The 14,888-nt window shown below is 46.9% G+C and overlaps 1 protein-coding gene across 1 annotated transcript in view; it reads right to left on the bottom strand.

The window, feature by feature from the left end:
• Positions 1-14,888, bottom strand: part of SNRNP200 (small nuclear ribonucleoprotein U5 subunit 200) — a 46,088-nt gene that overhangs the window by 2,188 nt on the left and 29,012 nt on the right. Inside the window, exons 28-43 of the mRNA XM_088151864.1 lie at positions 14,579-14,768; positions 13,293-13,466; positions 11,946-12,106; positions 11,491-11,715; positions 10,120-10,311; positions 9,655-9,833; positions 6,598-6,749; positions 5,997-6,105; positions 5,076-5,184; positions 4,104-4,293; positions 3,806-3,970; positions 3,590-3,711; positions 2,629-2,772; positions 2,292-2,468; positions 1,093-1,253; positions 204-285 (exon numbers count right to left, since the gene is read on the bottom strand). Of these exons, the coding sequence (XP_088007990.1) occupies positions 204-285; positions 1,093-1,253; positions 2,292-2,468; positions 2,629-2,772; positions 3,590-3,711; positions 3,806-3,970; positions 4,104-4,293; positions 5,076-5,184; positions 5,997-6,105; positions 6,598-6,749; positions 9,655-9,833; positions 10,120-10,311; positions 11,491-11,715; positions 11,946-12,106; positions 13,293-13,466; positions 14,579-14,768 (2,532 nt within the window). The remainder of the gene's footprint in view (positions 1-203; positions 286-1,092; positions 1,254-2,291; positions 2,469-2,628; positions 2,773-3,589; positions 3,712-3,805; positions 3,971-4,103; positions 4,294-5,075; positions 5,185-5,996; positions 6,106-6,597; positions 6,750-9,654; positions 9,834-10,119; positions 10,312-11,490; positions 11,716-11,945; positions 12,107-13,292; positions 13,467-14,578; positions 14,769-14,888) is intronic.

Here is a 14,888-nt window from a genome sequence, read left to right as displayed (position 1 = left end):
CTTCCCGCGCTCTAACTCCGGACTGTGTTGTCTTTTGTCTCCTTGCCCTTCCTGGAATGCACCCCCTCCTTCCTGATAGCCTTGCTCTCGGTTGCTGTCTGCCACATCACCCTCCTCTTCATAGATACATTCCATCACATCCTCTCACAGAAGCTGAATCAGCCATAGGCTACCCAGGATCTTCCTCCAAGGACTCCACTTACCTGGGGGAACAGCGGGGCAATCACTGGCCCAGTAACTTCCTCCTCTCGCTCCAACTGCACCAGCACAACCACCGGCCCCCCACTGGAGAAACAAAGCAGAGTGGATCTCATGTTTCCCCAGTACTGTTCACCCTTCGCTCCCTTCCCAGCCCACTACAAGCAAGAGGCTGAGGAATCAACAGGGTAGCAAACCTTGGTGGTTTCCAACATGGAATCCTATCCCATACAGGTTTTTTTAGGTGCCTTTGAGTCAGTCTTGACACCTGGCAACTGCCTGGACTAATCCCTGCAGTTTTCTTGACAAGATTTCAGAAGGGGTTAGCCATTGCCCCCTTCCTAGGGCTGAGAGAGAGTGACTGGCCCAGCTGGCTTTCTGCCTAAGGTAGGACTAGAACTCTTGGTCTCCCAGTTTCTAGCCTGATGCCTTAACCACGACATCAAACTGGCTCTCACAGAAATTTTACCACCTTTGTAACTCTGAAGGCAGAGAAGGAGCCTCTGAACGCCCTATTTAGTTAAAAAACTGAGAAGCTGAAAGCATGCGTGAACATTAGAGAATATTTTAGAAAGTTCAAAACATTTCATACTCTTCTGAAAGGGAAATCAGTCCTATAATAGTTCCTTAGTACAAATTGCTGCCAAAGCTGCTTACTGAATTTGCCATTCTTCAGCTTGCACCCCACGGACAAACTCACTCACTCTGTAACTGAAGAGCCAGACCCCCTCATTTAGCCCAAGGCCCTGATCCTCCCCTCCTCCTCATTGGTAGCAATGTACATTCAACAAGGCTTGCTTCTGCTGATAAGCAGTGAGAACAGAGAGGAAGCAAAGTGCTCTTGCGAGCTACGTCTCCAAAGACCTTTTCTTGCAACCTTCCCAGCCCTGTCACCTGCGGATGCTGTCCTTCTCCACCACCTCGTAGGAGAGCTCGATGTTGGGGTAGCGGTTGCAGAAACGAGCCACGTCTGCAATTTGGGCATCGGAGAGCTGAAGCAGGGCGTTGCGGTCCTCATCTTCCATCTCCATAATGTCAAACACGCTCTCCACTCCCTGCACAGAACGACAGGCGTGGAATGAGCCGAGGCTGGCAGTCCGAGGGGAAAAGCTTCCGGGTTACAGTGTCATTCAAAGAGGGCCCCCATTCAATATCCATTGACACATATATGAGCTGGAGGTGCTGTTGTGATCCTGCTTGTGGGGTGACTCTAAGTCCATCTCCTTCTGGTAGAGGCACATCAGAGGCCAGGTAGGAAAGAAAGCAGGGTGAACCACCCACCAACGCCAGTAATTCTGGGGCAGCTAGGCAGTTTCTTGAAATAAATTCTCCAAATCACAAGCAGTTCACAGTGCTCTGGGAAAAAAACAGGCCTCCTTCAGGGATAGGCCACCCTAGAGCATCTTGAATTGCTTCTGGTTAGAATGATTTGTTTCCAGAAACTGCTGCAGAAAGCTAGGTATGTCCAAAAATTGGCCCCATCCCTGATAGTCAACCATTCCTCAGGAAAGACAAGAGGCCAGTTGTAATGGTATGTGGGAATGACCTTCAGAGACAGGCGGGAGGGGGGAAGAGATGCTGCCTAGAGAACAGATGGGGGCCCACAGCTGCGTAATGGGCAGAGAAAGAAACTCAGAAAGGATTTCTCAGGCTGTAAAGGAGATAGTGGGAGAACTGTACTTTCAGACTTGCAAGATTCTGTTAATGTAGCCTTACAAGAAAGTAGAATTAGCTCATCTGGTCGTGTTTCCTGTCTGGTCTACCTAGGAAGGCTGACATCAATTTATGGTGGCAACTCAAACCTGTCTGCTAACCTCAGCACTCAGAAAGGTAACACTTCCAGGCAGGTGGTTAGTTTTTCACTAGACAGCTAGCCAGCACCACCCAGAGTACTGTTCAAGCAGGCAGGATATAAATCTAGTAAATGAATGGTGTTGGCGGAACAATCTTTTTAAAAAAACCCTCGTACAATTAAGCACTCTGTTTTCACTGCTTCCTGCTGTACTCTGTTGGCAATGACGGTTGTGCCCTTTTTCTGGGCTCCTCCATTGCTCTTCCTAATTAAGAGAAATGGAGCCTGGGCCTGCTCTCACCTTCTCCGTGCAGCGCTTGATGTGTTCGGAGGTGAAGTGTGGCAGCTGCTTCAGGTAGGAGTCCTTCGACCACATGGCCTGGGTGACCATCTGGGCCAGCTCCATGGCAGCCAGGGCGGGGCTCAGCCAGCCATTGCTGGAGAGGACATCTACGCAGGCTTGGATCAGCCGGATGGCCTGGGAACGGACAGAATCGGCTTAGTGTCTCTGGGCAGCTGGCATGAGAAGCTCCTGCTGAATTCCCCAGCTAGACAATGCTCCTGCCAGGCCAGAAGAGGTGAGATTGTGCCACTTGGGATGTTTCCATTCCCCCACCCCCTCCCCCCACCGCTGGCACCTTGCTCAGGATCTCCTCGGTGTCCGACTGGAGCTCTGCGCTTAACTGCATCCGTGACAAATGAGCTTGCAAAAGGAGGTTGGTTTTGACGTGGGGGTCGTTGAACTTAGGGTTATTCAGCTTGTGGGGCACTTTCTGGGCCAGCTGGAAAAGGGAGGGAAGGAGGAGTCTTCTCAGCATCAAACGCAATCGATCGTACATTGGCCCAAGCTGCCAACTCCCCACGCTGCCCACAGAAGCCCCACTTACATTTTATCAAATACGAGTTTAAGCTATTGAAATTAGAGCATTCCTTAGGCAAAAATACTGTGGGAAAAATACAGGGGGTTCTGAAAGAAATGCCCAACATTCTTGCAGTTCACTAAGTTTATTCTGACAGACTAATCTGAAACCGGCCACAAGAGATTTTGTCATTCTGTATGTTTCTCAACAAACCAATCAAGGGACAGAGTGTTTGCAGCTGTCCATCTCATACTTAAATTCTGACCTGCAACTCGGACAAGAAACGTGAAGCAGATGACAGGCTGAATAGTAAATACAAAAACAGACTGAAACTTCCATAGTTTCTTCACTTCAGCTATTGTAGGTAGCCAAAAATCAGAAGGAGCCTAGTAGCGCCTTTTCCCACTAACAAATTCTATTAAAAGGCAGAAGCTAGTAGAGTATTTCCAGTTCTTCCACACTAGTTGGCTTTTGATATGGAGCTTCTATATTCAATCTTTCTAAGAGCAGGAAAAGACAAGCTCTGAAAATCCCTTATGGATTTGGGGAGATGGAGCAGGTACAGCACCACTGCCACAGAAGAATCCCACCCAGGTCATCCCCGAGCTTCCCTTGTTAGCCAAAGCCAGTGACGGGTTGGCCATGGAGGCATAACAACTAAGCAACTCACCAGGAAACCCCAGGAAACCCATCAGAGAACCAGGAACCTCCTCTGGCATAGAGGTGATTATTTCCTTACCTGCCGCAAGAGATTGTCCTCATGGTGCCTGATAGGAATGTTCTCATATTCTGCAGCATTAGAGATAATTTCAATCAAACCTCTCACTTTCGTCTTGGCATTCAGGGACATGCTGAAGAGTTCTAGAGAGGATGATTTGAGAAAGAAAGAGAACCTGCATCAGATACCAAGCTACAGCCTCAGGGACACAGCATCCCTTTCCCCCAGACCCTTTACCAATGGTGGTGTAGTTGATGTAATAATAAGCTGCAATCATTCCCAAATTCAGAGGTGCCACGTCCATCTCATCTTCAACGCTGATGCACTTGGACTGCTCCAAATCACTCAGCGTCTGCTCCACTAACTCCGAGAGGTGATCGGAGAGATGCCTGTGGGACACACCTGGGCAGAGGACAAATCAAGTGTCAGAAGTTGCACATCTGGAGGGGCTGGGAATACAGGGGCCACCTGGAAGGGGTCAGGGGAGACAGACAGGGGAAGGAACCTGTGAATATTGGGACACTGCCCCTCTCACCTTGCAGGTTGTAGTAGTTGGGATTCTGAGTCATCCTGCGGTACAAGAAGGTCCAAGTGAGATAGTCCACAGCGTCCTGCTTGTTCTCAATGGTCTTGGTGACAATTTCAGCATTGAAGTGGTCGTGCATGCAGTGGTCTAGATGAGACTCCACAGGAAGGGGCTCATAGAGGAACTTTTTGAAGAAATCCTTGAATAGAAGAGCCAACATTATATTTAGCACTGGAAATGTTGCCCGCTTCTTAAGGCCATGGTTCAGGACAAATGATTCCAGAATGGAAGAGAACCTGCTCCAAACAAACCATGCCAATACAATGTGCAAAATCAATGAAGGATCCCACTGGTGTAGGCTATCACAGCCAGTGTCAATCAGGTAGTGATGAGTGTTCAGCCTGAATTACCACATTTTCCTTAGTTAAGGGCTGTTTAGTCTCGGTGTGGCTTAAAAAGAATCTGCAGCAGCCTCACCAGAAAGAATACCTAGTGATATCCTGACTCAAAGATGGGCCAGTCAGGAACCAGGTCTCTTGGAATTCTCCAAAAGAGACCAATCAGAAATCTGCCTACACAAAGAATGAATCAACAGCCTGGTTCAAGGATGGGCCAATCAGGAACTGGTTTGCTTGAAATTTCTTCAAAACAGACCAATCAGAAGTCTACCTAGATGAGGAACCAACTTTCTTGGACTCCAGTGATGTGGACCAACCAGAGATCACCTTGCTACATTCAAATACAAGAGCCCAGTCAGTCCCTGCTCAGTTGTTTGTGAGTTGCTGAGAAGTATGTTACTTAGCAGCTCACTCTGCCTCTGAAGATGCTAGCCACAGTTACTGGCAAAACATCAGGACACCAGAAAGCTAGACCATGGCCACTCAGCCTGAAAGCTATCCACTGCTAAAAGGATCCCAAATTCTCAGGAGCCCCAGCTCCTAAGCTGCAGAGGAATCTACCTGCTTCCCCATCTTTGCTCACCTTCTTGGAACCCTGGCACATAATAACACAGCGTCCCTCATCATCCTGCAATGGGCGGTTAGCACGGCCCACCATCTGTAGGACATCATAGATAGGATAGTCCACATACCTGGCACAAAGAGAACAATTCACTCTGTTAAGTGAGTTAGTCAGTCAAGAATTCAGCATTCTGTTTTGAGGGAGGGATTGCAATATCCAGCCGGTCTGGAAAGTTTCAGACTTAATCTGAGGTTTCAGTCTAGTTCAGTGTTTTTCAACCTTGGGAACTTTAAGATGTGTGGACTTCAACTCCCAGAATTCATGCTGGCTGGGGAATTCTGGGAGTTGAAGTCCACACATCTTAAAGTTCCCAAGGTTGAGAAACAGTGATCTAACTGAATGAAATGATTTCAATGTCTTTGCCTGTGACAAAGGTTAGCAGTAAACAGAGAAAGCAGGTGTGATTTCAACTAATTAATGAAAAACCCACTTACATTCTCTGACCTCTTCATGAACAGAAGAAAGATCATACACCTTTAACTGCACTAATCATAATGAGTAATAAAAATCCATGTTTTTACAATGTTCCAATGTGAATCTTCTATAGGTCAAACCACATATGCATCTAGAGACAACTCTAAATCTTGCAGCAATCACTCTGGACATTAATAAAGATGTAATGCACGAGGTATCCAAAGGCCCATATTTTAATCTTAATTGAGTGAACTATCAACCCTGCAGGCAGACCAACTTCCAGTTCACTTGACCTGTCTTTCAGCAACAAACCTTTACAGATGCATTGGATAGATCACCAAAACTGAACCTGAGTTCAACTGAAACCCCACCATCTGTCTCCCTCTAACCACACCCCTAGCTGTTGCCCAAACAGCCACTTTGTCTAGTGGCTGTTTCAGTCCCCCCTTTCCAGCACCCTTTACTCACGCGTGGATCTTCCCATTGTAGTACTGTGTGTCCATGATGATCACCAGGTGGGCAGCTAAGTTCATCCCCCAACAGAGGCTCCGTGAAGCCACCACCACCTGAATGGCACCTAAGAACAAATCACAAAGGAGGAACAGTCCAGAATTCAACCAATCACCTAGGGACGTATTCATTCAGCTGTCTGCAAAGAACTGTCCATGTTACCTAGGGCAGAAATAAACCTCCATAGCTTGGAGAGGTATGTAGAGTCTGCTACTATCTAAAGCAGATTCATTTCTACTACAGCTGATCAGAAGCAGCTTCAATATGCAACTGGAGACCACCCCCTGCATCTCACACTACCAAATCAACGAGAAAGATGATTCAAGCTTTAATTATTTCTTCTCTGCAGATTTTCTTCAGTTGAAACTGAAAGCACACTCTCATGTTCTTTTACTGAAACAACACAGTGTACTAGTTGGTCTTCCCAGATCTACAGAAAGCATTTAATACATTAAGATGTTTCCCTGTGAATCTGAAATAGATATAGATATATTTCTTTTTTTTTAAATTAGGCCTGTTTATTGGGCCCAATAAGCCTTGCTTTTCCTTGCCGGTTTACCTGAGCTGAACAGCTGCTCTACCACTCGTCGTTCCATTGAGGTCAGTCCCTCATGCAGGTAGCCCACCCCGTTCACCACCGTCTCTTTCAAGGTATTGTCGTTCAGTTTGTCCAAGTAAGGAGCCACATCCTTCTCAGTGCAGTGCAGAAACCTGCCGAGACAGGAAGCCAGGCAGATCAGAACAGCCAGCAAGCCAGGTCTTAGCCAGCTACTCTGCCACAAAGGAGAATAATGCTTTTTGTTGAGGGCCATACTGCCTCTGGCTGTAGGGGGGCTACAAAGAAAATGAGAAGGACACCCTTTCCCTCTTGCTGCCCCCCCCCCCGCTTGGCAATTTCCTCTTCCACCACCTAGCAGGCAACTGGAGAAGCAACCAATGGTTCTGGTCAGAGGCCTGAACTGATTACACTCCTTTCCAAACCCCCTTCTAACCATTTCAGTTCCCTCCATTCTTCTCTTCTTTTCTCCTCCTCTGGCCTCCTTCCCTGCTCCCACCCCAGCTCTTGGACCACAGGCACTAAAGGCCTGCAAGACTGAAGAGAAGCATCTTTTAAAAAAAGAAAGGCACCCAGACTGCCATGCTAAAAGAGAATGAGGATCCTGTTATCCGTAAAGATTTAAATCAAAACAGAACAAACTTTTTTACAGTCAGTGACCAGTAAGAGAAAAAGAGAGAGAAAAAGGGAAAATACAGCAAACTATCCATGTACATATAGGTAAATGAGTAAGTAGGTAAATTTAAGATAGCATAAAAATGTATAGACGTAAAGCCTATAAAATCTGTTCAGCTGATCTAGTTAACTAAACCTATTATCCATACAACAACTACTGTATTTGCTACTTTACAATCCTTGACTGGGTGCATGTAAGAATAAGTATGAACAAATGAAATGGAGGAAGTAAATATCATTATAACATACAAAATTACAGTAGGATGACATGGAGACCTGGTGGCATCTTTGGCAACTTATGCTTTCGTATTGGCTTCAGAACAAAATCCTGCAACTTGGGCCAGTATTAGGGGGCTGAAAGACTGAAATCGGCAGGTCACTTAAGGAAACTGAAGAAGCACAAGAAGAGCAGAGTCTGAAGAACTTTCACTTCATTGTTCCAGATCTGTTCTCCCTGAAAACCCCACATCCCCTTGACTGCCTCAGACTGATCTTGGATTTTTTTCCCTAAGCTCACTTCAACTATATGAAAGTCTACATTCAGATCTACACCAGGTATGAAGAACTGAATCCATGACCTTCATGTTTTTAACTCAGTTATGTTACTTTTAGGACCAAGGTCCAAGAGACAGCCCATTAAAGCTGGGGAGGGTGGCATACATACGGTTGTTAAGGGCTACATTTCCTCAAGCAAAATTAGTTGGTGGATGAAGCTGAAGCTTAGAGTGGATGGGGAAGGCCCTGTCAGCCTTGCAAGGTAGTCCAGACAAGAAGCACACCCAGAAGTACTAGCTCTAACTTTACTTTAAGGTTACAATAACAGAATCTTGCAAGTCTGAAAGTAAATCCCTTGCCTTGACAGTCCAAGAAACTAGGGAGGGTCCCTTCTGAGATGCTTTCCAAACCCCCAATCCTTCTGCGGGCTCAGCCACCACTTGTCTGACCACTGCCTAGTCTGTGGCTCTTCATCCTGTCTCCCAAGGTCATTCCCACAGACCATTACAGCCTCAAAGTTATGGGGACCCCTATTGTCTCACATATTGTTTCCCCCTTGTCCCCCCCCATTTTTTTGACAACCCTTTTCTCTCTCTACCCCAAGCAACAGGATATTTTGCTGGTTTCATTTTCTGATTCTGACTGGACCTTTCGTGTATCTTTGCATCTTTCTCTTCTTTTTTATTGATATTTTATTTTATGATGGGATTGTTAGCTGCCTAGAGCTTTCTGGGACTGAGTGGCATTCAAGAAAAGTAGGTGAACAAATTAATGCAGAAAAGGGAGAGAAAGCTTCTACCAGAAATCTCAACAGATTTTTTTGCAAAGAGCATTTTACAGTAGACTAAAGGGCTTGCTTGCTCGCTCCTGTTTTAGAGAGAGGCTACTGCTGCTTCAAAGGCCTGTGTGTAGCAATGGGAGGGAGGGAGGGAGGGAAGGAGGGGAGGGGAGGGAGGAAGGAAGGAAGGGGGAGGGAGGGAGGAAGGAAGGAGGGAAGGGGAAGGGGAAGGGGAAGGGGAAGGGGAAGGGGAAGGGGAAGGGGAAGGGGAAGGGGAAGGGGAGGAAGGAAGGAAGGAAGGAAGGAAGGAAGGAAGGAAGGAAGGAAGGAAGGAAGGAAGGAAGGAGGAAGATGAAGGGAGGGAGGGAGGGAGGGAGGGAGGGAGGGAGGGAGGGAGGAAGGAAGGAAGGAAGGAAGGAAGGAAGGAAGGAAGGAAGGAAGGAAGGAAGGAAGATGAAGGGAGGGAGGAAGGAGGGAAGGAGGGAAGGAGGGAAGGGGAAGGGAGGGGAGGGGAGGGGAGGGAGGGAGGAAGGAGGGGAGGGAGGAATGAAGGAAGGAAGGGAAGATGAAGGGAGGGAGGGAGGGAGGGAGGGAGGGAGGAAGGAAGGAAGGAAGGAAGGAAGGAAGGAAGATGGAGGGAGGGAGGGAGGGAGGAAGGAAGGAAGGAAGGAAGGAAGGAAGATGGAGGGAGGGAGGGAGGGAGGAAGGAAGGAAGGAAGGAAGGAAGGAAGATGGAGGGAGGGAGGGAGGGAGGGAGGGAGGAAGGAAGGAAGGAAGGAAGGAAGGAAGGAAGGAAGGAAGGAAGGAAGGAAGGAAGGAAGATTTTAAGTTGTTGTTGGAGAATGAACAACTTACTAAGCTATGTGGGTTCAAAGGTAATAATTAAAAATACACTGGCAGTTTTGGGGGCAACTCACAATAAGGAGGAAACAGATTTCAGCAGTCAACAAGCAGAACTCAGTACCCTTTGTAAGTCTTTCCCGGGCTAATTAGAGAGAATAAATTAACAACCACCACCTCCCCAAAAGAGTCAGGCATGTTTACTCAATGGTGATTGCAAAAGTCAGTCCCACTCTGCATAATGATCCAACTACAGAAAACCACGCTCTTACCTTTGTCTCTGGACATCTGAAGCACAGGTGGTGAGGATGTCAATGGCTGTGAGACGCGTCTGCTTGCGAGAGGGAACAAACACGATGACCGGCTTCTTTGGAGAATGTTTCATAATCGCATGGTAGACTGGCTTAGCCATGGACAGGAGGCGGGTCTGGGTGTGGCTGATGTTGAAGCCCTGAACAAAGCAAGGGAGGAAAAGCAAGACAGCTGACAATAACACCGCATCTACTTTCTGGGGGAGACCTTAAAAGGAAGAACTGCAATTGAGTGATAAAGCACAGCGTGGAAAATGAACCTGAGGCTTAAGTAGCTCCAGAAAGGGCTGGAAAGGCCATTTGCTTTGCCTGAGAACACACAAAGCTTCTGCCAATCAATGAAGGAGATGCAGAGGTAAGGAGACCAAGACTGGTTTACAGTAGCTCCATACGGGTGGGGCTGCCCAGAAAGGGTGGGAGACTTACTTGGATGTGTAGCTCCAGAGGTACAGGGCGCACATTGGGGTGGAAATTGAAGGTGGCTGTAGCACTGCAACCAAGCCAATGGGCCACATCTTTGGCATTGGACAATGACGAGCTGAGGGCGACAATGCGGATTGGCCGCTCGATCTGGGAGGAGATGTAGCGCATACGGGAACAGATTACCTCCAAGACGGGCTGCGAAAGGAAGCCAAAGAGAGCCGGGTTATGTCAGGAACACCCGGTGACTTGATATCTAGCAATTTGGGACAAATGAGCAGGAAAGGCATGCTATGAAGTGCTGAGCTTCATGCAACCTTCCCTGGCTTTGAAGAAGTCACCCAAAGCTCTACCAATGAACTAGAACTCCACTAGGTCAAGTGGCAGAGGTCACCTGTGATCATCAGTCACAATCTCACACATACACACATTTCAGTTTCTCAGGAAAACAGAAGTGGGATTCAAAGTGGCAACCGCTTGATTTAGCCATTCAATAATCCTGTCCCAGAAGGAATGAAGGACTGTAGATTTGGTTAGCTGGGTGACCTGAAACCCTTTGGGAGAGACAGGAAACCTAATGTGTAACGAGAAGTTGCTTTCTCAGTACTTAAGATCTTTACTCATTTGAACCTATCTCTGACATAACAAGTTTTTAAAGAACTATATCAGACATCTTTTTAATAATCTGGTTTATTGAACAGTGGATTTCATGCCTGCAGGGAGATGCAAGAATCAGTCCTCAGCATCAAAGTAGAGATGTTGGACAGCTGCTACCACAGGAGTTTCAGCAATTTTAGACCAGAGACGACTGTATCCTGAATCACATCATGCAAAGCCATGACTTATGGAAGGATAATATAAATTATAAAAGCCTGTTGCTGAAACATGCCATGCCCTGGAGCAAATTCCAATGGCTGCCTTTGCAAATTACACTAACATCCAAAGGTGAGGTATAAACCCAGCTGAGACAGCTCCCTGTATGCCGCCTATCCTTTTAAAAGAAGCGGGGAAAGTGTTTTTCAAGCAGGAAAAGTATGTGGGTTTGGAGCAAAAACACCCCACTTGCACCTCTCAGCAGACCCTTGCAGATGTCTTCTACACCATTCTTTATGCAGCGTGAAGTACTGCCCGTTGGTTGGAAAGGAAAGAAGGGCATTGCTCGCCCCAAATTTCTGAAGTAAGCACTGAAAAACCTCCTTTCGCAGTTGTTTACTTCCCATGCAGGGCAAAATTGTCCTTACTAAATTGGGGGCAGGGGAGCGACAGAAGCTTCAGAATACAGGGTTCCTCTCCAAATGAAAGGAAGGGTGAGAGACAAAGGAAGCAGTGGCCAGATCAGTCCCTCCGAAATGAGTGGCTTCTCTGCTGGAAACTCACCCCATTCTCACCACCAATGAGGTGAACTTCATCCACAATGAAGAGGTTGACATTCTGCACATTCTTGCGCTGCTTCCAGCGCCGGGACAGGATGTCCCACTTCTCTGGGGTGCTGATGATGATGTTGCCCTTTCCCAGCAACTTCAGATCAGTACTGGTCTCCCCCGTCAACAAGACAACTTTGAGAAGCCTTTCTTGGAATTTCTCGTACCAATCCAAGAAGATCTGTCTCGGAGAAGGAAGAGGAAGAGGATGACATCTTAGAAAGCTTCCAGATCAAACTCTCACTCAAACAGCTTGGCCCCTTCTAGCCTCACCAAAAACAAAAAAACCCTCCTTTTCACATCTGCTCCCTGTAAGACTCTCTGTAGAGGGAGCAACATCTGTTGAGCTCTGATCTATTCCCTTTCTTGGGAAGAGCAGACTCAATAAATGGCAAGTCAAGAGTTCAGCACCTGCTCAGCGAGCGCCTCCATGGGAGTGATGTAGACACAGCGGCCCTCCACGTTCTGCAGCAGCATCCTCAGGATGGCAAACTCAGCACAGATGGTCTTCCCACTGCCCGTTGGTGCTCCCACAAAGACATTTTCATCGCTGTTGTAGACGGTGTTGAATACTAGACACAAAAAGAGCCAAACTGAACACCTCGCAGTGATCACTTGATGCTCCAGCCATCACAGATAAGTACAACGCAGGAAAAAAATGCTCATATGCTACAAGGCAGGGATTCTGACCAATCTGCGATTCTGCAATGATGTTATTTTATCTTGTGTAACCATAGCAAGAAATGCTCATAGATTATTTTATTATTAGATTTATATTCCACCTTTACAGATCAAGGTGTACATAATGCTCCCTCCTATCTTCCCCTATGAGGTGGGTTGGGCTGGGAGGGAGTGACTGGCCCAAAGTCACCCAGCTGGCTTTCGTGCCCAAGGGAGGACTGGAACTCACAGTCTACCTGCTTCTGGTCCACCAGAATGATGACACCAAACTGGCTCTCACAGATTGTTCATATACACAAAGCTACTTTCTCTGCTTACAGGGAAAGGTTTTCTCCCACCCTCCCCTCCAAGAGAGGGCTACATTTACAGAATGCTGGCTGGGGAATTCTGGGACTTGAAGTCCACACATCTTAAAGTTGCCAAGTTTGAAAAACACTTATTTAGAGGGTTCAATCCCTCTAACCACTAGGTTACTGACTTCACTTAGTGCACCCTCCCACAATTACTCTCTGACTTTGCTGTTACAAAAACTGTACTTTCTCCTGTTGTTCAAGAAGCCAGGAGCTTCTGAGCTTCATTTTGGGAAAAAACCCCCCATATATATACAGACTGAGGGCTGGCCATTTTTGAGTTTTCAGAGATATGGGGGAACTACAAGGTGATTCATCCCTGAATGTTACAAAGCAGGGCACTAATTTCCACTCATTATCAACAAACACATTTAGTCTTAGCTTAAGCAGCTCACTTCATGGCTATAACATCTGGCCTGAATTTCAGATTTCTTAATCCTTTTCCATCCCCCATCTTTTTTAACGTTTTGCCTGATGAGAACTCCCCAGGAGCTCGGAAATCTGCACACACGGTGCCCCACTTCGCTTGGTCCTAATAAAGATACTACCCAACAGTCAATTTTGTTTTTTTTCTTTGTGATGGATCAAGACGGCTATGGTTTATTAAATATCCCTGGTTTGTATTTGCAAGGACACTCAATCTCATTGAAGCTCTCCATGCCCAAGAAAACACTCTTTTTGGTGAAATGGCCCTCCGCCCACCCGCTGAACCCTTTGCAATGCCCACCTTGGGTCTGGATTGGATTGAAGAAGGGGAATTTGTCTTGGTAGAGGCTCTCAAAGGCGCTGTTCCGCAACGCAGAGACTGGCAGGGGCTGTAAGTCCAGCAGCTCGGTTGGAGGAGGGTACTTCTCTGGCAGGATTAAGTGCCGGAAGGACACGGGTAGTTGGGTTTCACAGGCTGGAAAGATCAAGCACACACACACAGTTGAGGAAAAGGTGGCAGAGACACTGGAGGACCTAGGACACCAAGAGGTGGAGGAGAAACCACTGCTCAGCTCCCTGCATTTCTCTCCTGCTATGGCCAGTCTCCTTTGGAGGAGAGATGAAGCAGCCAGTTTGAAAATCCTGAATAGTGTTTTAGTCTGGCTGCCAGGAGCATCTGCAGGAGAGCCCAATGACATTACGCGGGTCATTCACTCATCACACAAACTGCACACTTTGCATAAGTTGTGCAATGATATTACATGTGATGTCATTGTGGTTTGTACTGAACACCTATACTGGCTGCAATTCACCTTCAGGAATGCAAGAGAACTAGCGACAGCAATGCAGACTGGACTGGCATTTTTGTCTCCTTTACGTTCTTCATGGTCTGTGATTGGTAATTAAATATTAAGTGTAAATTGTTCTATTGCCATTTTTAACTACATGGTTCTTGAATCTGTGGTTCAACTGTATTTTTTAAAGTGTGATCTTATATTCTGATGTGTTGATATTTATGTGAGCCACTTCAGACCCAGGTTCACAATGGAAAAACAGTGTACCAATAATAAGTAAAAGTAAAAGAAAAAATGGGGGGGGGGCTAATTCACTTGTATGCCAAATTCCCCCACATAAACAACAGGACCCAGCATGTCGCAAGGTGGCCTGGGAGAACTACATGTTAAACCTTGCTTGTTTCTGCACTTGCTCTGAACTTTCCCCTGTCCATTTAGCATGCTTAACAAGGCCTCAGCACAACAGAACCCTCACCCTGCCCCTTTAAATTCTGGAACATTGTCCTCCATCCTACTGTCGTACTTCCCATCTAGAAAACAGCAAAGTGCAAATATCTCATGTCACATACAGCCATAATGAATACTGTGCGGGGAAAATGTTAAGAATTTTTCATTTTAGATTTGCTTCTTCAAAACAGAGGCAAGAGGTAACCGGATTTCAGACAGGATCGACTTTTCCAAGAAAATACTTATGCCCGGATGGAATGCCTCCATAATATGTCCCCCGATGCCACAAACTCCAGCAAGAGAGCATAAACCTGTTCAGCAAAAGCCCCCCTCGTTAGGGACTTACAAAGCCAGCGATCCGAGACCACCCGAATGAAGTACTGTGGAGGAAGCGGCTCAAAAACTGGCACAAAGAAGGTGATGAGGTGCTCATCTTGGGCGTATTTGGCCTTCAAAAGGAAATACTCATGATGGAGGATCACTTCGCTGTCCACGTCCTCCACCAAAATCCAGAAAGCCTCTGAGGAACCATGGACCTGGCCACAAGAGAGGAGAGAGACCGGACTGTACAAAGGAAGCAAGGAGAATCGCTAGACCAAGAGTGAAGGGATTTCTCCATCGTGAACTGCCTCACCCACACAGGTCACCCTCAGATC

Source organism: Python bivittatus, unplaced genomic scaffold (assembly GCF_059951505.1).
Source record: "Python bivittatus isolate LINGU-HERP-01145 unplaced genomic scaffold, Pbiv_v1 ctg000680_np1212, whole genome shotgun sequence".
Lineage (NCBI taxonomy): Eukaryota > Metazoa > Chordata > Lepidosauria > Squamata > Pythonidae > Python > Python bivittatus.
The sequence above is the reverse complement of the archived record's forward strand: the minus strand, read 5'-3'. Positions and strand labels throughout refer to the sequence as shown.